Genomic DNA, 23,863 nt, shown 5'->3' with positions numbered 1-23,863 from the left:
CGGGGGGACAGGGACACCGACCCGGGATGGTGAAACCGAACTCCTGCCGGTACCTGCGGGGGCGTCAGCGACACAGGGGGACACAGGGGGGACACAGGGGGACACAGAGGGACACAGGGGGACACAGGGGGACACAGAGGGACACGGGGGGACACGGGGGGGACAGGGGGGACACAGAGGGGACACGGGTGGACACGGGGGGGACAGGGACACCGGCCCCGGGATGGTGAAACCGAACTCCTGCCGGTACCTGCGGGGGCGTCAGCGACACAGGGGGACACAGGGGGGACACAGGGGACACAGGGGGGGGACAGAGGGGACAGGGACACACGGGGGGGACAGGGACACCCGAGGAATGGAGAAGGGATCCTGCAGGAACTGGAATGGGACCCCCGGAGAGAGGGGATTGGGGCGCTGGGAGGGGGCTGGTGGCACAGGGACAGGACTGGTGGCACTGGGACGGGACTGGTGGCACTGGGATGGGGCTGGTGCACTGGGATGGGGCTGGTGGCACAGGGACAGGACTGGTGGCACTGGGATGGGGCTGGTGGCACAGGGACAGGCTGGTGGCACAGGGACAGGACTGGTGGCACTGGATGGGACTGGTGGCACAGGGACAGGCTGGTGGCACTGGGACAGGCTGGTGGCACTGGGATGGGGCTGGTGGCACAGGACAGGACTGGCGGCACAGGGACAGGCTGGTGGCACAGGGACGGGACTGGTGGCACTGGATGGGGCTGGTGGCACAGGGACAGGACGGGTGGCACAGGGACAGGACTGGTGGCACTGGGATGGGGCTGGTGGCACTGGGATGGGACTGGTGGCACTGGGACAGGACCGGTGCCCCCAGGCCGGGCCGGTGTACTGGGACAGGGCTGGTGGCCCTGGGCCAGGCCGGTGGCACTGGGATGTGGCGGGTGGCCCCGGGCAGGACCGGTGGCACTGGGATGGGGCTGATGGCCCTGGAAGGGGACTGGTGGCCCTAGGATAGGGCTGATGGCACTGGGACAGGGCTGGTGGCACTGGGATGGGGCTGGTGGCCCTAGGATAGGGCTGATGTCTCTGGGACAGGTCTGGTGGCCCCGGGCTGGGCCGGTGGCACTGGATGTGGCCAGTGGCACTGGGATGGGCTGGTGGCCCTAGGATGGGGCTGATGGCACTGGGATGTGGCGGTGACACTGGGATGTGGCCGGTGGCACTGGGATGGGGCTGCAGGCCCTGGGCCGGGGCCGGTGGCACTGGGATGTGGCCGGTGGCCCCGGGATGAGCCGGTGGCCCGGGCTGGACCGGTGACACTGGGATGGGCTGGTGACACTGGGATGGGGGCTGGTGGCCCTAGGATGGGGCTGATGGCCCTGGGACAGGACCGGTGACCCCGGCTGGGCCAGTGGCACTGGGACAGGACCGGTGGCCCCGGGCCGGGCCGGTGGCACTGGGATGTGGCTGTGGCACTGGGACAGGACCGGTGACCCCGGCTGGGCCAGTGGCACTGGACAGGACCGGTGGCCCCGGCCGGGCCGGTGCCGGCACTGACAGGGCGGTGAAGGCGGCCAGGAAGTCGCCGGCGGCGCAGGAGCCGGGGTGCGCGGGGTGCCCCGCGGGCCGACACCATGAGGCGCAGTCGGTGCCCTCGTAGCGCAGGTGCAGGAACGGCTCCGTGCGGATCTGCTCCCTGCGGGCACGGCCCGTGTCACCGTGTCACTGTGTCACTGTGTCACTGTGTCACTGTGTCACCACGGCCCCGTGTCCACTGTGTCACCGTGTCACTCTGTGTCACTGTGTCACTGTGTCACCACGGCCCCGTGTCACCGTGTCACCCTGTCCCTGTATCACTGTGTCACTGTGTCACTGTGTCACCCTGTCCCTGTCACCACGGCCCCGTGTCACCGTGTCACCATGTCACTGTGTCACCGTGTCACTGTGGTCACCACGGCCCTGTGTCACCGTGTCACCATGTCACCCTGTCACTGTGTCACCCTGTCCCTGTATCACTGCATCACCACGGCCCCGTGTCACCGTGTCACCATGTCACCCGTGTCACCCTGTCCTGTATCACTGTGTCACTATGTCACCGTGTCACCCTGTCCCTGTATCATTGTGTCACTGTGTCACCGTGTCACCGTGTCACCGTGTCACTGTGTCACCACGGCCCCGTGTCACCGTGTCACGTGTCACTGTGTCACCACGGCCCCGTGTCACTGTGTCACCGTGTCACCGTTTCACCGTGTCACCACAGCCCCAATGTCACCGTGTCACTGTGTCACCGTGTCACTGTGTCACTGTGTCACCACGGCCCCCATGGTCACCGTGTCACTGTGTCACCGTGTCACTGTGTCACCATGGCCCCATGTCACTGTGTCACTGTGTCACCACAGCCCCATGTCACCGTGTCACTGTGTCACCCTGTCCCTGTATCACTGTGTCACCACGGCCCCATGTCCCCGTGTCACCGTGACACCGTGTCCCCCGTGTCACCATAGCCCCGTGTCACTGTATCACCCTGTCCCCAGTGTCACCACATCACCATGGCCCAGTGTCACCCTGTCTTCAGTGTCACCATGGCCCCGTGTCCCCATGTCACCCTGTCTCCATGTCACCATGGCCCCATGTCACCGTGTCCACCTGTCCCCACTGTCTCCCTGTCCTCAGTGTCTCCATGTCACCATGGCCCCGTGTCCCCGTGTCACCCTATCTCCATGTCACCATGGCCCCGTGTCACCGTGTCCACCTGTCCCCAGTGTCACCCAGTCCTCAGTGTCACCATGTCACCATGGCCCCATGTCACCATGTCACCCTGTTCCGTGTCAGCGCCACCCAGGCCTCAGTGTCACAGCGTCACCATGGCCCTGTGTTACTGCGTCACCCTGTCCCAGTGTCACAACCACTGTGTCACCTTGTTCCCCAGGGTGTCACCGCCACCACTTATCCCCGGCCCCCCGGGCCCCAGCACCGATGTCACTGTCACCACGTCCCCCTGTCCCCCAGCTCTGCACTGTCACCTCTGCCACGTCCCCATGTCCTCCACCCCCCAGCGTCAGTGTCACTGCCACTGCATCCTCCCTGTCCCCGGTGTCACCGCCTCCATCCCTGTCCCTGGTCGCCCATTCCGGGTGTCCCCTGTCCCCATCGTCCATCTCAGTGTCCCCTGTCCCCATCCTGCCATCCCCACTGTCCCCAGTGTCCCCAGTCCCCATCCTGCTATCCCCAGTGTCCCCACTGTCCCCTGTCCCCTGCCCCATCCCCAGTGTCCCCTGTCCCCATCCTCCCATCCCCGCTGTCCCTGCTGTTCCCTGCCCCATCCCCAGTGTCCCTGTCTGTCTCCAGCCCCCGATCCCCGCTGTCCCCAGTGTCCCCTGTCCCCATCCCCACTGTCCTGGTGTCCCCAGCCCTTCATCCCCAGTGTCTCCTGTCCCCTGTCCCCATCCCTGCTGTCCCCACTGTCCCTGCTGTCCCTGCTGTCCCCTGTCCCCATCCCCGCTGTGCCCTCTGTCCCCAGCCCCTCATCCCCAGTGTCCTCTGTCCCCCACCTGCCATCCCCGCTGTCCCCTGCCCCATCCCCAGTGTCCCCGCTGTCCCCCGCTTTCCGCCACTGTCACTGCTGTCCCCCGCTGTCCCCTGTCCCCCTCCCCGGTGTCCCCGCTGTCCCCTGTCCCCATTCCCGCTGTCCCCCGGTGTCCCCTGTCCCCTCCCCGCTGTCCCCGGTGTCCCCCGCTGTCCCCTGTCCCCTCCCCGGTGTCCCCGGTGTCCCCTGTCCCCATTCCCGCTGTCCCCGTGTCCCCGCTGTCCCCACTGTCCCCTGTCCCCATTCCCGCTGTTCCCCGCTGTCCCCGCTGTCCCCGGTGTCCCCGCTGTCCCCTGTCCCCCTCCATCCCCGGTGTCCCTGGTGTCCGCCGGTGTCGCTCGCTCACGGGGCGAAGCCCTGGGCCCGCAGCGCGTCCCGGCAGCGCCGCTCGAGCTCGCGGAGCCGCTCCTCGAGCCGCGGGAAGGCGGCGGGGCCGTACGGGAGCGCGCACGGCTCCTGCTCCTCCTGCACCGCGTCCGCCAGCGCCAGCCCCAGCGCCGACAGCAGCCCGCTGTGCCTGCGGGGAGGGGACAGCGCTGGCACCGCGGGGACAGCCCGGGGACAGCGCGGGGACAGCGCGGGGACAGCGCGGGGACAGCCCGCACCGAGCCCGACAGCAGCCCGCTGTGCCTGCGGGGAGGGGACAGCGCTGGCACCGCGGGGACAGGCCGGGGACAGCGCGGGGACAGCGCGGGGACAGCGGGGGGACAGCGGGGGGACAGCCCCGGGACAGCCCGGGGACAGCGCGGGGACAGCCCGGGGACAGCGCGGGGGACAGCGCGGGGACACCGCGGGACAGCCCGGGGACAGCGCGGGGACAGCCCCGGGACAGCCCCGGCACAGCCCGCACCGAGCCCGCTGTGCCTGCGGGAGGGGACAGCGCTGGCACCGCGGGGGACAGCGCGGGGACAGCGCGGGGACAGCCCCGGGACAGCGGGGGGACAGCCCCGGGACAGCGCGGGGGACAGCCCCGGGACAGCGGGGGACAGCCCCGGGACAGCGCGGGGACAGCGCGGGACAGCCCCGGGATAGCCCTGGGGTCCCAAAGCCACCGACACCCCCCAAATCCCTCGGGCCCCTCCCCAGCCCCACCCCCGCAGGGAGGGAGGGTCGGGGTCTCCAGGACCCCCCACCCCCCCCAAGCGGGGAATCCCCGTGGACCCCCCCCCCCCCCCAGCTCCGGCCCCAAATCGGGGTCCCCACTGCCCCCGCCCCAAAAAGGGGATCCCCACACCCCTCACCCCAACATGGGGGTCTCCTCAGCTCCACCCCCATCCCGGGGGGTCCCTGAACCCCCCGCCCCAATCCTGGGGTCCCCGCGCCCCCCGCCCCAGTTTGGGGTGTACTCCGCTCCCCCCCCCAGGTCCACCCCCATCCCGGGGGTGTCCCCGCACCCCCCCGCCCCACCTCGGGGTCCCCACGGCCCCCCCCCCAGCTCCACCTCTATCCCGGGGGGATCCCCGCACCCCCCGCCCAGCCAGGGGGTCCCCCGCCCCCCCAGCTCCACCCCCACCTCGGGGGGATCCCTGCGCCCCCCGCCCCATCCCGGGGACCCCCGCACGTACTTGTGGATGAAGACCTTGGCCATGCCCAGCGTGCGGGCGATGGCACACGCGTGCTGGCCCCCGGCCCCCCCGAAACACGCCAGCACGTGCCGCGCCGCGTCGTGTCCCCGCGCCTGCCACCGGGGGGGGGGGGGTGACACCGCTGGTGACACCCGCTGCCACCCGCGGGGGCCCCCCCCCACCCCCCGAGCCGAGACCCCCGCCCCGCGGGACACCCACCTGCGTGAGGGCGCGGATGGGCCGGCACATGGCCTCGTTGGCCACCCCGGATGAAGCCCAGGGCCACCTCCTCCACCGAGAGCGCCTCGGCGCCGCCGGTGCCGCCGGTGTCGCCGGTGTCGCCGGTGTCCCCGGTGTCGCCGGTGTCGCCCGCGGCGCTCTGGAAGGCGCGGATGGTGGCGGCCAGCTCGCGGAACGCCGCCACGGCCGTGTCGCGACACAGGGGCTGGTCCTCGGTGGGGCCGAAGATCCGCGGGAAGTACTCGGGGAGCAGCCGGCCCAGCACCAGGTTGGCGTCGGTGACAGTCAGGGACCGCCTGGGGACACCGGGGGGGTCAGGGGGGGTCAGAGGGACATGGGGACACCGGGGGGTCAGGGGACCGCCTGGGGACACGGGGGGGGGTCAGGGGACATGGGGACACCAGGGGGAACAGGGGGACACGGGGGGGGTCAGGGGACACGGGGGGGGTCAGGGGACCGCCTGGGGACACGGGGGGGGGTCAGGGGGGGTCAGGGGGACATGGGGACACGGGGGGGGTCAGGGGACCGCCTGGGGACACGGGGGGGGTCAGGGGGGGTCAGAGGGACACGGGGACACGGGTGGGGTCAGGGGGGGTCAGAGGGACATGGGGACACGGGGGGGGTCAGGGGACCGCCTGGGGACACGGGGGGGGTCAGGGGGGGTCAGGGGACCGCCTGGGGACACGGGGGGTCAGGGGGACATGGGGACACCGGGGGGGTCAGGGGGGGTCAGAGGGACATGGGGACGGGGGGGATCAAAGGGACACGGGGGTCAGGGGACCGCCTGGGGACACGGGGACACGGGGGTCAGGGGGGTCAGGGGGGTCAGGGGGGTCAGGGGACCGCCTGGGGACACGGGGGTCATTCATTGCCCCTTTCAGTGACAGTCAGGGGACACCTGCGTGACACGAGGGGGGGTCAAAGGGACACGGGGGGGGGGGTCAGGGGGACACGGGAGAGGCCAGGGGTGACACGAGGGGGTCAGATGGGACTCGGGGGAGGGGGTCAGGGGTGACACGGGGGTGTCAGGGGGACACGGGGACACGGAGGGGGTCAGGGGACCGCCTGGGGACACAGAAGGACACGGGGGACACGGGGGTTCAGGGGGACACCGGGGACAGCAGGGACATGGGGGTCACTCATTGCCCTTGCGGTGACAGTCAGGGGACACGGAGACACCGGGGAGCACGGGGGACAGGGGGGCCAGGGGGACACGGGGGGGTGTCAGGGGGACCCGGGGGTGTCAGGGGGACCCGGGGGGTGCCCCTCACTCACCCTTGCGGTAACAGGCGGGGCCCGGGTGGGCGCCCGCGGACTCGGGACCGACCACGTAGAGACCGGACCTGAGGGGACACGGGGACAGCGGGGTCCGGCCGGGCGGGGACACCCGCGGGGACATGGGGACAGCCACCGGGACAACCCACAGGGACACGGGACAGCGGGGTCCGGCCGGGCGGGGACACCCGCGGGACACCCACAGGGACACGGGGACACCCCGCGGGGGGACATGGGGACACCCACGGGACACCCACAGGGACATGGGGACACCCGCGGGGACACGGGGACACCCGCGGGGACACCCACAGGGACACGGGGACACCCACAGGGACACCCACGGGGACACAGGGACACCCACGGGGACACGGGGACACCCGCGGGGACACCCACAGGGACACGGGGACACCCACAGGGACACGGGGACACGGGGACAGCGGGGTCCGGCCGGGCGGGGACACCCGCGGGGACACGGGACACCCGCGGGGACACCCACAGGGACACGGGGACACCCGCGGGGACACGGGGACACGGGGACACCTGCGGGGACACGGGGACACCCACAGGGACACCCACGGGGACACGGGGACACCCACAGGGACACGGGGACAGCGGGGTCCGGCCGGGCGGGAACACCCGCGGGGACACCCACAGGGACACGGGGACACCTGCGGGGACACGGGGACACCGCGGGGACACGGGGGACACCCACAGGGACACCCACGGGACACGGGGACACCCGCGGGGACACGGGGACACCCACAGGGACACCCACGGGGACACGGGGACACCTGCGGGGACACCCACAGGGACATGGGGACACCCGCGGGGACACGGGGACACCCGCGGGGACACGGGGACACCCACAGGGACATGGGGACACCCGCGGGACACCCACAGGGACACCCGCGGGGACACGGGGGGCACGGAAGGGGCAGTGACACCCACGGTGCCCCTCACTCCCCTGTGACACACCTGGAGCCCCCTCCCCACATTCCCCCCCCATCCTGGAGCCCCCTCACCTGGGACACACCTGGAGCCCCTTCCTCAGCCCCCCAGGCCCTGGACCCCCTCCCCATTTCCCCCCCCCTCCCTGGACCCTCCCCATCGCCCCCGGCCCCTCCCCAGCCCCTTCCCCCATCCCTGGACCCCTCCCCATCGCCCCCTGCCCCTCCCCCCCCTCCCTGGACCCCTCCCCATCGCCCCCTGCCCCTCCCCAGCCCCTTCCCCCCCTCCCTGGACCCCCTCCCCATCGCCCCCGGCCCCTCCCCAGCCCCTCCCCCCCTCCCTGGACCCCCTCCCCATCGCCCCGGCCCCTCCTCAGCCCCTTCCCCCCTCCCTGGACCCCTCCCCATCGCCCCCGGCCCATCCCCAGCCCCTCCCCCCCCTCCCTGGGACCCCCTCCCCATCGCCCCCTGCCCCTCCCCCCCTCCCTGGACCCCCTCCCCATCGCCCCCTGCCCCTCCCCCCCTCCCTGGACCCCCTCCCCATCGCCCCCGGCCCCTTCCCCCCTCCCCGGGACCCCTCCCCATCGCCCCCGGCCCCTCCCCATTCCCCCCCCCCTCCCCGGACCCCTCCCCATCGCCCCCTGCCCCTCCCCAGCCCCTTCCCCCCTCCCCGACCCCTCCCCATCGCCCCCGGCCCCTCCCCAGCCCCTTCCCCCCTCCCTGGACCCCTCCCATCGCCCCCTGCCCCTCCCCAGCCCCTTCCCTATCCCCGGACCCCTCCCCATCGCCCCCTGCCCCTCCCCAGCCCCTTCCCCCTCCCTGGACCCCCTCCCCATTGCCCCCTCCCCATCGCCCCGGCCCCTCCCCCCCTCCCTGGACCCCTCCCCATCGCCCCCTGCCCCTCCCCAGCCCCTCCCCCCCTCCCCGGACCCCTCCCCATCGCCCCTGCCCCTCCCCAGCCCCCTCCCCCCTCCCCGGACCCCCTCCCCATCGCCCCCGGCCCCTCCCGCACCGGAAGAAGAGGCGGGAGCCCCCCCCGGCCGCCACGGTGTTGATGTCCAGCTGGGGGGCCTGGATGGCGACCCCCGGCCGTGGTGGCCCTCGAACACGTTGCTCGAACTCGCCCGCGTAGCGGCTCACGTCGGTCGAGGTGCCTGGGGGTACCCCAAAAGTGCCGGACCCCAAAAACCGCCCCCTCCCAAACCCAGGCAGACCCCAACCCCCTCACTGCAGCTCACATCTATCGAGGTGCCTGGGGTACCCCAAAAGTGCCGGACCCCAAACCCAGGCAGACCCCAAACCCCTCACAGCGGCCCCAGGTCGAGGTGCCTGGGGGGACCCCAAAAGTGCCAGACCCCAAAACCGCCCCCTCCCAACCCCAGCAGACCCCAACCCCCTCACTGCAGCTCACGTCGGTCGAGGTGCCTGGGGGTACCCCAAAAGTGCCGGACCCCAAACCCAGCGGGACCCCAAACCCCTCAGAGCGGTCCCAGGTCGAGGTGCCGGGGGGGACCCCAAAGCTGCCAGACCCCAAAATTGCCCCCTCCCAAACCCAGCGGGACCCCAAACCCAGGCAGACCCCAAACCCCTCACAGCAGCTCACGTCGGTCGAGGTGCCTGGGGGACCCCAAAAGTGCCGGACCCCAAACCCAGCGGGACCCCAAACCCCTCAGAGCGGTCCCAGGTCGAGGTGCCGGGGGGACCCCAAAGCTGCCAGACCCCAAAACCGCCCCCTCCCAAACCCAGGCAGACCCCAACCCCAGCGGGACCCCAAACCCCTCACAGCGGCCCCAGGTCGAGGTGCCTGGGGGACCCCAAAACTGCCAGACCCCAAAACCGCCCCCTCCAACCCCAGGCAGACCCCAACCCCCTCACAGCAGCTCACATCTATAGAGGTGCCTGGGGTACCCCAAAAGTGCCGGACCCAAAACCGCCCCCCTCCCAAACCCAGGCAGACCCCAACCCCCTCACTGCAGCTCACGTCGATCGAGGTGCCTGGGGGTACCCCAAAAGTGCCGGACCCCAAACCCAGCGGGACCCCAAACCCCTCAGAGCGGCCCCAGGTCGAGGTGCCTGGGGGACCCCAAAACTGCCAGACCCCAAAACCGCCCCCTCCCAAACCCAGCGGGACCCCAACCCCCTCACTGCAGCTCACATCTATCGAGGTGCCGGGGGGACCCCAAAACTGCCAGACCCCAAATCTGGCCCCCTCCCAACCCCAGGCAGACCCCAACCCCCTCACAGCAGCGCACGTCTATCGAGGTGCTGGGGGTACCCCAAAAGTGCCGGACCCCAAAACCGCCCCCTCCCAAACCCAGCGGCACCCCAAACCCAGGCAGACCCAAACCCCTCACAGCGGCCCCAGGTCGAGGTGCCTGGGGGTACCCCAAAAGTGCCAGACCCCAAAACCCGCCCCCTCCCAACCCCAGGCAGACCCCAACCCCCTCACTGCAGCTCACGTCGATCGAGGTGCCGGGGGGACCCCAAAACTGCCAGACCCCAAAACCGCCCCCTCCCAAACCCAGCGGGACCCCAACCCCAGGCAGACCCCAAACCCCTCACTGCAGCTCACATCTATCGAGGTGCCTGGGGGTACCCCAAAAGTGCCGGACCCCAAACCCAGGCAGACCCCAAACCCCTCACAGCGGCCCCCAGGTCGAGGTGCCGGGGGGACCCCAAAGCTGCCAGACCCCAAAATTGCCCCCTCCCAAACCCAGGCAGACCCCAACCCCCTCACAGCGGCCCCCATGTCGAGGTGCCTGGGGGTACCCCAAAAGTGCCGGACCCCAAACCCAGCGGGACCCCAAACCCCTCAGAGCGGTCCCAGGTCGAGGTGCCGGGGGGACCCCAAAGCTGCCAGACCCCAAAATTGCTCCCTCCCAAACCCAGGCAGACCCCAACCCCAGCGGGACCCCCAAACCCCTCACAGCGGCCCCAGGTCGAGGTGCCGGGGGGACCCCCAAAACCGCCCCCTCCCAAACCCAGCGGCACCCCAAACCCAGGCAGACCCCAAACCCCTCACAGCAGCTCACATCTATCGAGGTGCCTGGGGGTACCCCAAAAGTGCCGGACCCCAAAACCGCCCCCTCCCAACCCAGGCAGACCCAACCCCCTCACTGCAGCTCACATCTATAGAGGTGCCGGGGGGACCCCAAAACTGCCAGACCCCAAAATTGCTCCCTCCCAAACCCAGCGGCACCCCAAACCCAGGCAGACCCCAAACCCCTCACAGCGGCCCAGGTCGAGGTGCCGGGGGGACCCCAAAGCTGCCAGACCCCAAATCCGCCCCCTCCCAACCCCAGGCAGACCCCAACCCCCTCACTGCAGCTCACGTCGGTCGAGGTGCCTGGGGGACCCCAAAAGTGCCGGACCCCAAACCCAGGCAGACCCCAAACCCCTCAGAGCGGTCCCAGGTCGAGGTGCCTGGGGGGGACCCCAAAACTGCCAGACCCCAAAACCGCCCCCTCCCAAACCCAGCGGCACCCCAAACCCAGGCAGACCCCAAACCCCTCACAGCGGCCCCAGGTCGAGGTGCCTGGGGGTACCCCAAAAGTGCCAGACCCAAAAACCGCCCCCTCCAACCCAGGCAGACCCCAACCCCCTCACTGCAGCTCACGTCGATCGAGGTGCCGGGGGGACCCCAAAACTGCCAGACCCCAAAACCGCCCCCTCCCAAACCCAGCGGCACCCCAAACCCAGGCAGACCCCAACCCCCTCACTGCAGCTCACATCTATCGAGGTGCCTGGGGGTACCCCAAAAGTGCCGGACCCCAACCCCAGGCAGACCCCAACCCCCTCACTGCAGCTCACATCGATCGAGGTGCCGGGGGGACCCCAAAACTGCCAGACCCCAAAACCGCCCCCTCCCAAACCCAGCGGCACCCCAAACCCAGGCAGACCCCAACCCCCTCACAGCAGCGCACGTCTATCGAGGTGCTGGGGGTACCCCAAAAGTGCCGGACCCCAAACCCAGCGGGACCCCAAACCCCTCAGAGCGGCCCCAGGTCGAGGTGCCTGGGGGTACCCCAAAAGTGCCGGACCCCAAAACCGCCCCCTCCCAACCCCAGGCAGACCCCAACCCCCTCACTGCAGCTCACGTCGGTCGAGGTGCCTGGGGGGTACCCCAAAAGTGCCGGACCCCAAACCCAGCGGGACCCCAAACCCCTCAGAGCGGCCCCAGGTCGAGGTGCCTGGGGGACCCCAAAACTGCCAGACCCCAAAATTGCTCCCTCCCAAACCCAGCGGGACCCCAAACCCAGGCAGACCCCAAACCCCTCACTGCAGCTCACATCGATCGAGGTGCCGGGGGGACCCCAAAACTGCCAGACCCCAAAACCGCCCCCCTCCCAAACCCAGCGGCACCCCAAACCCAGGCAGACCCCAAACCCCTCACAGCGGCCCCAGGTCGAGGTGCCTGGGGGTACCCCAAAAGTGCCGGACCCCAAACCCAGGCAGACCCCAAACCCCTCAGAGCGGCCCCAGGTCGAGGTGCCGGGGGGACCCCAAAGCTGCCAGACCCCAAATCCGCCCCCTCCCAAACCCAGGCAGACCCCAACCCCAGGCAGACCCCAACCCCCTCACTGCAGCTCACGTCGGTCGAGGTGCCTGGGGGATCCCCAAAAGTGCCAGACCCCAAACAGCCCGAACCCCCAAACCCACAGAGACCCCCAAACCCACAGGGACCCCCAAGCCCCTCATCGCGGCTCCCTCGAGGTGCCTGCGAGGACCTGGACTCCCCAAAACCGCCAGAACCCCAAAACCGCCTGATCCCCAACCCAACGGGACCCTCAGTCCCCGACAGACCCCAAACCCCGCGGGGCTCCCAACCCTGCTGGGACCCCAGCCCCAGCCGGACCCCCAATCCCAGCGGGACCCCCACCCTGCTGTGACCCCAATCCCAGTGGGACCCTTCCCCTTCTGGGACCTCCAATCCCAACGGAACCCCCACTCTGCCGTGACCCCCAATCCCATCAGGACCCCCTGAGACCCCCAATCCCAACGGGACCCCCAAATCCCAGCGGGACCCCCATGACCCCAATTCCAGTGGGACCCCCCCATGACCCCAGTTCCAACAGGACCCCCCGGGACCCCAATCCCAACAGGACCCCCTGAGACCCCCGATCCCAACAAGACCCCCCGTGACCCCAATCCCAACAGGACCCCCATGATCCTGATCCCAACAGGACCCCTTGAGACCCCCAATCCCAGCAGGACCCCCTCCCCATGATCCCAATCCCAGTGGGACCCCCCCTGACCCCAACCCCAACAGGACCCCCAATCCCAGTGGGACCCCCCTGTGATCCCAATCCCAACACGACCCCCGTGACCCCAATCCCAGCAGGACCCCTCCCCACGACCCCAATCCCAGTGGGACCCCCCATGACCCCAATCCCAGTGGGACTCCCCATGACCCCAACCCCAACGGGACCCCCAATCCCAGCAGGACCCCTCCCCACGACCCCAATCCCAACTGGGCCCCCTCCCCACGACCCCAATCCCAGCGGGACCCCCTCCCCATGACCCCAATCCCAACTGGGCCCCCTCCCCACGACCCCAATCCCAGCAGGACCCCTCCCCACGACCTCAATCCCAACTGGGCCCCCTCCCCACGACCCCAGTCCCAGCGGGACCCCTCCCCACGACCCCAATCCCAGCGGGACCCCCTCCCCACGACCCCAGTCCCAGCGGGACCCCTCCCCACGACCCCAATCCCAACTGGACCCCCCCACGACCCCAATCCCAACTGGGCCCCCTCCCCACGACCCCAATCCCAACTGGGCCCCCTCCCCACGACCCCAATCCCAGCAGGACCCCTCCCCACGACCCCAATCCCAGCGGGACCCCTCCCCACGACCCCAATCCCAGCAGGACCCCTCCCCACGACCCCAATCCCAGCGGGACCCCCTCCCCACGACCCCAGTCCCAGCAGGACCCCTCCCCACGACCCCAGTCCCAGCGGGACCCCTCCCCACGACCCCAATCCCAACTGGGCCCCCTCCCCACGGCCCCAATCCCAGCGGGACCCCCTCCCCACGACCCCAATCCCAGCGGGACCCCCTCCCCACGACCCCAGTCCCAGCGGGACCCCTCCCCACGACCCCAATCCCAACTGGACCCCCCCACGACCCCAATCCCAACTGGGCCCCCTCCCCCACGACCCCAATCCCAGCGGGACCCCTCCCCACGACCCCAATCCCAACTGGGCCCCCTCCCCACGACCCCAATCCCAGCAGGACCCCTCCCCACGACCCCAATCCCAACTGGGCCCCCTCCCCACGACCCCAATCCCAGCAGGACCCCTCCCCATGACCCCAATCCCAGCAGGACCCCTCCCCACGACCCCAGTCCCAGCGGGACCCCTCCCCACGACCCCAATCCCAACTGGGCCCCCTCCCCACGACCCCAATCCCAGCAGGACCCCTCCCCACGACCCCAATCCCAGCGGGACCCCTCCCCACGACCCCAATCCCAGCAGGACCCCTCCCCACGACCCCAATCCCAGCGGGACCCCTCCCCACGACCCCAATCCCAGCGGGACCCCTCCCCACGGCCCCAATCCCAGCGGGACCCCGTGACCCCGATGCCAGCGGCCCCCCCGGGACCCCCCCCAGCCCTCACCTCCCATGTCGAAGCCGATCACGGGGGTCCCGTCCCGGGGGTCGAAGGTGGTCCGGGCGTAGCCCACGACCCCCGCGGCCGGGCCCGACAGGATGGCCCGGGCCCCCCCGAAGGTGGCCATGGGCGTGAGCCCCCCGTCGGAGCGCATGAACAGCACCTGCACCCCCTGAAAACGGGGGGCGGGGGGGTCAGGGGGGGTCTGTGGGGTCAGGGGGGTCTATGGGGTCAGAGCCCCCCATGAACAGCACCTGCACCCCCTGAAAACGGGGGGTCAGGGGGGGTCAGGGGGGGTCTGTGGGGTCAGGGGGGTCTATGGGGTCAGAGCCCCCCATGAACAGCACCTGCACCCCCTGAAAACGGGGGGTCAGGGGGGGTCAGGGGGGGTCTGTGGGGTCAGGGGGGTCTATGGGGTCAGAGCCCCCCATGAACAGCACCTGCACCCCCTGAAAACGGGGGGCAGGGGAGGTCAGGGGGTCAGGGGGGGTCTATGGGGTCAGGGGGGGTCTATGGGGTCAGAGCCCCCCATGAACAGCACCTGCACCCCCTGAAAACGGGGGGCAGGGGGGGTCAGGGGGTCAGAGCCCCCCAAGAACAGCACCTGCACCCCCTGAAAACGGGGGGCAGGGGGGGTCAGGGGGGGTCAGGGGGTCAGGGGGGTCTATGGGGTCAGAGCCCCCCATGAACAGCACCTGCACCCCCTGAAAACGGGGTTTGGGGGGGTCAGGGGGGGGTCTATGGGGTCAGGGGGATCTATGGGGTCAGAGCCCCCCATGAACAGCACCTGCACCCCCTGAAAACGGGGGGCGGGGGGGGTCAGGGGGTCAGGGGGGTCTATGGGGTGAGAGCCCGCTCTCTCCCATGCCAGTCCCGCTCTATCCCGGGTCAGTCCCCGCCCAGTCCCGGGTCAGTCCCGCTCTCTCCTGGGCCAGTCCCGCTCTGTCCCACCCTGTCCCGGGTCAGTCCCGCCCAGTCCCGCCCAGTCCCGCCCAGTCCCGCCCAGTCCCGCCCAGTCCCGCGTCAGTCCCGTGCCAGTCCCTCCCAGTCCCTCCCAGTCCCTCCCAGTCCCGGGTCAGTCCCGGGCCAGTCCCGCTCTATCCCGGCTCAGTCCCTCCCAGTCCCTCCCAGTCCCTCCCAGTCCCTCCCAGTCCTGCCCAGTCCCGGGCCAGTCCCGGGTCAGTCCCGCCCAGTCCCTCCCAGTCCCGCCCAGTCCCGCCCAGTCCCTCCCAGTCCCGCCCAGTCCCTCCCAGTCCCTCCCAGTCCCGCTCTATCCCGGGCCAGCGCGGCTCACCGAGAGGCCGTGGCGGAAGCCGCGGCAGAAGTGGCGCAGGTAGCGCCGCACACCTGGGCTCAGGTAGGCGTCGGCGCAGGCCGTGAGCCCCCGCGGCACCGCGCGCGCCATGCCCGCCACGGCCGCCGACAGCGACACCTGCGCGAAGCCCAGCTCCAGCGCCAGCGCGCCCACCTGCTGCTCGTGCCCGGGCCACCTGCGGGACACCTGTGTCACCTGGGAACACCTGTGTCACCTGTGTGTCACCTGTGTGCCACCTGTGTGCCACCTGTGTGCCACCTGTGTGCCCAAACCCCACCTGCTGCTCGTGCCCGGGCCACCTGGGGAACACCTGGGTGTCACCTGTGTCACCTGGGGAACACCTGGGTGTCACCTGGGGAACACCTGGGGAACACCTGTGTCACCTGGGGAACACCTGGGAACAGCTGGGAACACCTGTGTGTCACCTGTGTGTCACCTGTGTGCCACCTGTGTGCCCAAACCCCACCTGCTGCTCGTGCCCGGGCCACCTGCGGGACACCTGTGTGTCACCTGGGGACACCTGGGGAACACCTGGGGAACACCTGGGGAACACCTGTGTCACCAAACCCCACCTGCTGCTCGTGCCCGGGCCACCTGCGGAACACCTGGGTGTCACCTGTGTCACCTGGGGAACACCTGTGTCACCTGGGGAACACCTGGGGAACACCTGTGTCACCAAACCCCACCTGCTGCTCGTGCCCGGGCCACCTGCGGAACACCTGGGTGTCACCTGGGAACACCTGGGTGTCACCTCTGTGTCACCTGTGTGCCACCTGTGTGCCCAAACCCCACCTGCTGCTCGTGCCCGGGCCACCTGGGGAACACCTGTGTCACCTGGGAACACCTGTGTCACCTGGGGAACACCTGGGTCACCTGGGGAACACCTGGGGAACACCTGTGTCACCTGGGGAACACCTGTGTCACCTGGGAACACCTGTGTCACCTGTGTGTCACCTGTGTGTCACCTGTGTGTCACCTGTGTCACCAAACCCCACCTGCTGCTCGTGCCCGGGCCACCTGCGGGACACCTGTGTCACCTGGGAACACCTGTGTCACCTGTGTCACCTGGGGAACACCTGTGTCACCTGTGTGTCACCTGTGTGTCACCTGTGTGTCACCTGTGTCACCAAACCCCACCTGCTGCTCGTGCCCGGGCCACCTGCGGGACACCTGTGTCACCTGGGAACACCTGTGTCACCTGTGTGTCACCTGTGTGCCCAAACCCCACCTGCTGCTCGTGCCCGGGCCACCTGCGGGACACCTGTGTCACCTGGGAACACCTGGGGAACACCTGTGTCACCTGGGGAACACCTGGGAACAGCTGGGGAACACCTGTGTCACCTGTGTGTCACCTGTGTCACCTGTGTGTCACCTGTGTGTCACCTGTGTGCCCAAACCCCACCTGCTGCTCCTGCCCGGGCCACCTGGGGAACACCTGGGTGTCACCTGGGAACACCTGTGTCACCTGTGTGCCACCTGTGTGCCACCTGTGTCCCCAAACCCCACCTGCTGCTCGTGCCCGGGCCACCTGGGGAACACCTGGGTGTCACCTGGGAACACCTGTGTCACCTGTGTGTCACCTGTGTCACCTGGGAACACCTGTGTGTCACCTGTGTGTCACCTGTGTGCCCAAACCCCACCTGCTGCTCGTGCCCGGGCCACCTGCGGAACACCTGGGTGTCACCTGGGGAACACCTGGGGAACACCTGTGTCACCTGGGGAACACCTGGGAACAGCTGGGGAACACCTGTGTCCCCAAACCCCACCTGCTGCTCGTGCCCGGGCCACCTGCGGGACACCTGTGTCACCTGTGTCACCTGGGAACACCTGTGTCACCTGTGTGTCACCTGTGTGCCACCTGTGTGTCACCTGTGTGCCCAAACCCCACCTGCTGCTCGTGCCCAGGCCACCTGGGGAACACCTGGGTGTCACCTGTGTCACCTGGGGAACACCTGGGGAACACCTGTGTCACCTGGGGAACACCTGTGTGTCACCTGTGTGCCCAAGCCCCACCTGCTGCTCGTGCCCGGGCCACCTGCGGAACACCTGTGTCACCTGGGAACACCTGGGAACACCTGTGTGTCACCTGTGTGTCACCTGTGTGTCACCTGTGTGCCCAAACCCCACCTGCTGCTCGTGCCCGGGCCACCTGGGAACACCTGTGTGTCACCTGTGTGTCACCTGTGTGTCACCTGTGTGCCCAAACCCCACCTGCTGCTCGTGCCCGGGCCACCTGGGGAACACCTGTGTCACCTGGGGAACACCTGGGGAACACCTGTGTCACCTGTGTGTCACCTGGGAACACCTGTGTGCCACCTGTGTGCCCAAACCCCACCTGCTGCTCGTGCCCGGGCCACCTGCGGGACACCTGTGTCACCTGGGGAACACCTGGGGAACACCTGTGTCACCTGTGTCACCAAAGCCCCCCCAAGGACCCCCCCAAACCCCTCCAGGGACCCCCCAAATCCCCCCCAGGACCCCCCCAGGACCCCCCAAACCCCCCCGGGACCCCCCAAATCCCCCCCAGCCCCGCTCACGCGTAGCTGTGCAGCAGCAGCACCGCCAGGCTCCGGATGCCGCGGGCCAGGACCCGCTCCAGGTCCCGGCGCAGCCGCGCCACGTCCAGCGGCCGCTGCACCAGCAGGGTCACCCCCGAGACACCTGGGGGGACAGCGGGGTCACCTCCCCCCAAAAAAACCCCAAAACCCCCCCGCTGCACCAGCAGGGTCACCCCCGAGACACCTGGGGGGACATGGGGACAGCGGGGTCACCTCCGCCCTGAGACCCCCAAAAAACCCCCCCGCTGCACCAGCAGGGTCACCCCCGAGACACCTGGGGGGACAGCGGTGTCACCTCCCCCCCTGAGACCCCCAAAACCCCCCCACTGCACCAGCAGGGTCACCCCCGAGACACCTGGGGGGACATGGGGACAGCGGGGTCACCTCCCCCCAAAAACCCCCCCGCTGCACCAGCAGGGTCACCCCGGACACACCTGGGGGGACATGGGGACAGCGGTGTCACCTCCCCCCAAAAAAACCCCAAAACCCCCCCGCTGCACCAGCAGGGTCACCCCCGAGACACCTGGGGGGACAGCGGGGTCACCTCCCCCGCGAGAACCCCAAAAACCCCCCCCTGCACCAGCAGGGTCACCCCGGACACTCCTGGGGGGACAGCGGTGTCACCTCCCCCCCTGAGACCCCCAAAAACCCCCCCGCTGCACCAGCAGGGTCACCCCCGAGACACCTGGGGGGACATGGGGACAGCGGGGTCACCTCCCCCCAAAAAAACCCCAAAACCCCCCCGCTGCACCAGCAGGGTCACCCCCGAGACACCTGGGGGGACAGCGGGGTCACCTCCCCCCCTGAGACCCCCAAAACCCCCCCGCTGCACCAGCAGGGTCACCCCCGAGACACCTGGGGGGACATGGGGACAGCAGTGTCACCTCCCCCCGAGACACCCCCAAAATTCACCCCAGAACCCCAAAACCACCTGGTGCCACCCCCAGGGTCACCCCGGACACACCTGGGGGGACAGCGGTGTCACCTCCCCCCCTGAGACCCCCAAAACCCCCCCCCTGCACCAGCAGGGTCACCCCCGAGACACCTGGGGGGACAGCGGTGTCACCTCCCCCCGAGACACCCCAAAAATCCACCCCAGACCCCCAAAACCACCCAGTGCCACCTCCAGGGTCACCCCGGACACACCTGGGGGGACAGCGGTGTCACCTCCCCCCTGAGACACCCCCAAAAACCCACCCCAGACCCCCAAAACCACCTGGTGCCACCCCCAGGGTCACCCCGGACACTCCTGGGGGGACAGGGGACACTGACGGTGTCACCTCCCCCCCGAGACACCCCCAAAACCCCCTGGTGCCACCTCACAGAGCAGCAGGGAACGGTGACAGCGGTGTCACCTGCCAGGTGCCACCCCCAGTGCCACCCCCGTGTCCCACCTTGCACCCGGGGCCAGGTGTCACTGCCCGGCAGGTGACAGTGGCAGTGCCACCCCCGTGTCCCACCTTGTACCCGGGGCCAGGTGTCACTGCCCGGCAGGTGACAGTGGCAGTGCCACCCCCGTGTCCCACCTTGTACCCGGGGCCAGGTGTCACTGCCCGGCAGGTGACAGTGGCAGTGCCACCCCCGTGTCCCACCTTGCACGCGGGGCCAGGTGTCACTGCCCGGCAGGTGACAGTGGCAGTGCCACCTCAATGTCCCACCTTGTACCCGGGGCCAGGTGTCACTGCCCGGCAGGTGACAGTGGCAGTGCCACCCCAATGTCCCACCTTGCACCCGGGGCCAGGTGTCACTGCCCGGCAGGTGACAGTGGCAGTGCCACCCCCGTGTCCCACCTTGTACCCGGGGCCAGGTGTCACTGCCCGGCAGGTGACAGTGGCAGTGCCACCCCCGTGTCCCACCTTGCACCCGGGGCCAGGTGTCACTGCCCGGCAGGTGACAGTGGCAGTGCCACCCCCGTGTCCCACCTTGTACCCGGGGCCAGGTGTCACTGCCCGGCAGGTGACAGTGGCAGTGCCACCCCCGTGTCCCACCTTGTACCCGGGGCCAGGTGTCACTGCCCGGCAGGTGACAGTGGCAGTGCCACCCCCGTGTCCCACCTTGCACGCGGGGCCAGGTGTCACTGCCCGGCAGGTGACAGTGGCAGTGCCACCTCAATGTCCCACCTTGTACCCGGGGCCAGGTGTCACTGCCCGGCAGGTGACAGTGGCAGTGCCACCCCAATGTCCCACCTTGCACCCGGGGCCAGGTGTCACTGCCCGGCAGGTGACAGTGGCAGTGCCACCCCCGTGTCCCACCTTGTACCCGGGGCCAGGTGTCACTGCCCGGCAGGTGACAGTGGCAGTGCCACCCCCGTGTCCCACCTTGCACCCGGGGCCAGGTGTCACTGCCCGGCAGGTGACAGTGGCAGTGCCACCTCAATGTCCCACCTTGTACCCGGGGCCAGGTGTCACTGCCCGGCAGGTGACAGTGGCAGTGCCACCCCAATGTCCCACCTTGCACCCGGGGCCAGGTGTCACTGCCCGGCAGGTGACAGTGGCAGTGCCACCCCCGTGTCCCACCTTGTACCCGGGGCCAGGTGTCACTGCCCGGCAGGTGACAGTGGCAGTGCCACCCCCGTGTCCCACCTTGCACCCGGGGCCAGGTGTCACTGCCCGGCAGGTGACAGTGGCAGTGCCACCCCCGTGTCCCACCTTGTACCCGGGGCCAGGTGTCACTGCCCGGCAGGTGACAGTGGCAGTGCCACCCCCGTGTCCCACCTTGTACCCGGGGCCAGGTGTCACTGCCCGGCAGGTGACAGTGGCAGTGCCACCCCCGTGTCCCACCTTGTACCCGGGGCCAGGTATCACTGCCCGGCAGGTGACAGTGGCAGTGCCACCCCAATGTCCCACCTTGCACCCGGGGCCAGGTGTCACTGCCCGGCAGGTGACAGTGGCAGTGCCACCCCCGTGTCCCACCTTGCACGCGGGGCCAGGTGTCACTGCCCGGCAGGTGACAGTGGCAGTGCCACCTCAATGTCCCACCTTGTACCCGGGGCCAGGTGTCACTGCCCGGCAGGTGACAGTGGCAGTGCCACCCCCGTGTCCCACCTTGTACCCGGGGCCAGGTGTCACTGCCCGGCAGGTGACAGTGGCAGTGCCACCCCCGTGTCCCACCTTGTACCCGGGGCCAGGTGTCACTGCCCGGCAGGTGACAGTGGCAGTGCCACCCCCGTGTCCCACCTTGCACCCGGGGCCAGGTGTCACTGCCCGGCAGGTGACAGTGGCAGTGCCACCCCCGTGTCCCACCTTGTACCCGGGGCCAGGTGTCACTGCCCGGCAGGTGACAGTGGCAGTGCCACCCCAATGTCCCACCTTGCACCCGGGGCCAGGTGTCACTGCCCGGCAGGTGACAGTGGCAGTGCCACCCCCGTGTCCCACCTTGTACCCGGGGCCAGGTGTCACTGCCCGGCAGGTGACAGTGGCAGTGCCACCTCAATGTCCCACCTTGTACCCGGGGCCAGGTGTCACTGCCCGGCAGGTGACAGTGGCAGTGCCACCCCCGTGTCCCACCTTGTACCCGGGGCCAGGTGTCACTGCCCGGCAGGTGACAGTGGCAGTGCCACCCCCGTGTCCCACCTTGTACCCGGGGCCAGGTGTCACTGCCCGGCAGGTGACAGTGGCAGTGCCACCCCCGTGTCCCACCTTGCACCCGGGGCCAGGTGTCACTGCCCGGCAGGTGACAGTGGCAGTGCCACCCCCGTGTCCCACCTTGTACCCGGGGCCAGGTGTCACTGCCCGGCAGGTGACAGTGGCAGTGCCACCCCCGTGTCCCACCTTGCACCCGGGGCCAGGTGTCACTGCCCGGCAGGTGACAGTGGCAGTGCCACCCCCGTGTCCCACCTTGTACCCGGGGCCAGGTGTCACTGCCCGGCAGGTGACAGTGGCAGTGCCACCCCCGTGTCCCACCTTGTACCCGGGGCCAGGTGTCACTGCCCGGCAGGTGACAGTGGCAGTGCCACCCCCGTGTCCCACCTTGTACCCGGGGCCAGGTGTCACTGCCCGGCAGGTGACAGTGGCAGTGCCACCCCCGTGTCCCACCTTGTACCCGGGGCCAGGTGTCACTGCCCGGCAGGTGACAGTGGCAGTGCCACCTCAATGTCCCACCTTGTACCCGGGGCCAGGTGTCACTGCCCGGCAGGTGACAGTGGCAGTGCCACCTCAATGTCCCACCTTGTACCCGGGGCCAGGTGTCACTGCCCGGCAGGTGACAGTGGCAGTGCCACCCCCGTGTCCCACCTTGCACCCGGGGCCAGGTGTCACTGCCCGGCAGGTGACAGTGGCAGTGCCACCCCCGTGTCCCACCTTGCACCCGGGGCCAGGTGTCACTGCCCGGCAGGTGACAGTGGCAGTGCCACCCCAATGTCCCACCTTGTACCCGGGGCCAGGTGTCACTGCCCGGCAGGTGACAGTGGCAGTGCCACCCCAATGTCCCACCTTGTACCCGGGGCCAGGTGTCACTGCCCGGCAGGTGACAGTGGCAGTGCCACCCCCGTGTCCCACCTTGTACCCGGGGCCAGGTGTCACTGCCCGGCAGGTGACAGTGGCAGTGCCACCTCAATGTCCCACCTTGTACCCGGGGCCAGGTGTCACTGCCCGGCAGGTGACAGTGGCAGTGCCACCCCCGTGTCCCACCTTGCACCCGGGGCCAGGTGTCACTGCCCGGCAGGTGACAGTGGCAGTGCCACCCCCGTGTCCCACCTTGCACCCGGGGCCAGGTGTCACTGCCCGGCAGGTGACAGTGGCAGTGCCACCCCCGTGTCCCACCTTGCACCCGGGGCCAGGTGTCACTGCCCGGCAGGTGACAGTGGCAGTGCCACCCCCGTGTCCCACCTTGTACCCGGGGCCAGGTGTCACTGCCCGGCAGGTGACAGTGGCAGTGCCACCCCAATGTCCCACCTTGCACCCGGGGCCAGGTGTCACTGCCCGGCAGGTGACAGTGGCAGTGCCACCCCAATGTCCCACCTTGTACCCGGGGCCAGGTGTCACTGCCCGGCAGGTGACAGTGGCAGTGCCACCCCAATGTCCCACCTTGCACCCGGGGCCAGGTGTCACTGCCCGGCAGGTGACAGTCGGGCTGCTCCGGGACCAGCCGCTCGTCCACCTCGATGACCTCCTCGTAGAGCACGTCGGGCATGGCCACCTCCTGTGGGGACAGCGCGGGGACACGGCTGTGACACGGGACAGCGCCGGGGTGGCACCGGAGTGACACCGTGGGGACACGGGACAGCGCGGGGTGGCACCGGAGTGACACCGTGGGGACACGGCTGTGACGCGGGACAGCGCGGGGTGGCACCGGAGTGACACTGTGGGGACACGGGGCAGGACTGGGACAGGGACAGGATGGGATGGCACTGGGACAGCAATGGGGTGGCAGTGGGACAGAACTGGGACAGAACTGGGACGGGACAGGGACAGGACTGGGCTGGCACTGGGACAGCAATGAGGTGGCACTGGGACAGGGCAGGGACAGGGGTGGCACCAGGACAGGACAGGGACAGGACTGGGCTGGCACTGGGACAGGAGCGGGACAGTACTGGGACGGGACAGGGACAGGACTGGGCTGGCACCAGGACAGGACAGGGATAGGACTGGGGTGGCACTGGGACAGGACTGGGATGGCACTGGGACAGGACTGGGCTGGCACTGGGACAGGACTGGGACAGAACTGGGACGGGACAGGGACAGGGACAGGACTGGGGTGGCACTGGGACAGGAGTGGGATGGCACTGGGACAGCAATGGGGTGGCTGTGGGACAGAACTGGGACAGAACTGGGACGGGACAGGGGCAGGAC

At 69.7% G+C, this 23,863-nt stretch overlaps 1 protein-coding gene across 1 annotated transcript in view; it reads right to left on the bottom strand.

Annotated features, from left to right (window-relative positions):
- Positions 1-21: 21 nt before the first annotated feature.
- Positions 22-23,863, bottom strand: part of OPLAH (5-oxoprolinase, ATP-hydrolysing) — a gene marked incomplete at its 3' end in the record, with an annotated part of 30,188 nt that continues 6,346 nt past the window's right edge. Inside the window, 12 exon segments of the mRNA XM_053969431.1 lie at positions 22-53; positions 1,535-1,672; positions 3,909-4,079; positions 5,128-5,240; positions 5,347-5,391; positions 5,393-5,663; positions 6,639-6,710; positions 8,602-8,743; positions 14,208-14,373; positions 15,496-15,691; positions 18,054-18,177; positions 23,099-23,213. Coding sequence (XP_053825406.1) covers positions 22-53; positions 1,535-1,672; positions 3,909-4,079; positions 5,128-5,240; positions 5,347-5,391; positions 5,393-5,663; positions 6,639-6,710; positions 8,602-8,743; positions 14,208-14,373; positions 15,496-15,691; positions 18,054-18,177; positions 23,099-23,213 — 1,585 coding nt within the window.

Source organism: Vidua macroura, unplaced genomic scaffold (genome assembly GCF_024509145.1).
Source record: "Vidua macroura isolate BioBank_ID:100142 unplaced genomic scaffold, ASM2450914v1 whyUn_scaffold_204, whole genome shotgun sequence".
Lineage (NCBI taxonomy): Eukaryota > Metazoa > Chordata > Aves > Passeriformes > Viduidae > Vidua > Vidua macroura.
The sequence above is the reverse complement of the archived record's forward strand: the minus strand, read 5'-3'. Positions and strand labels throughout refer to the sequence as shown.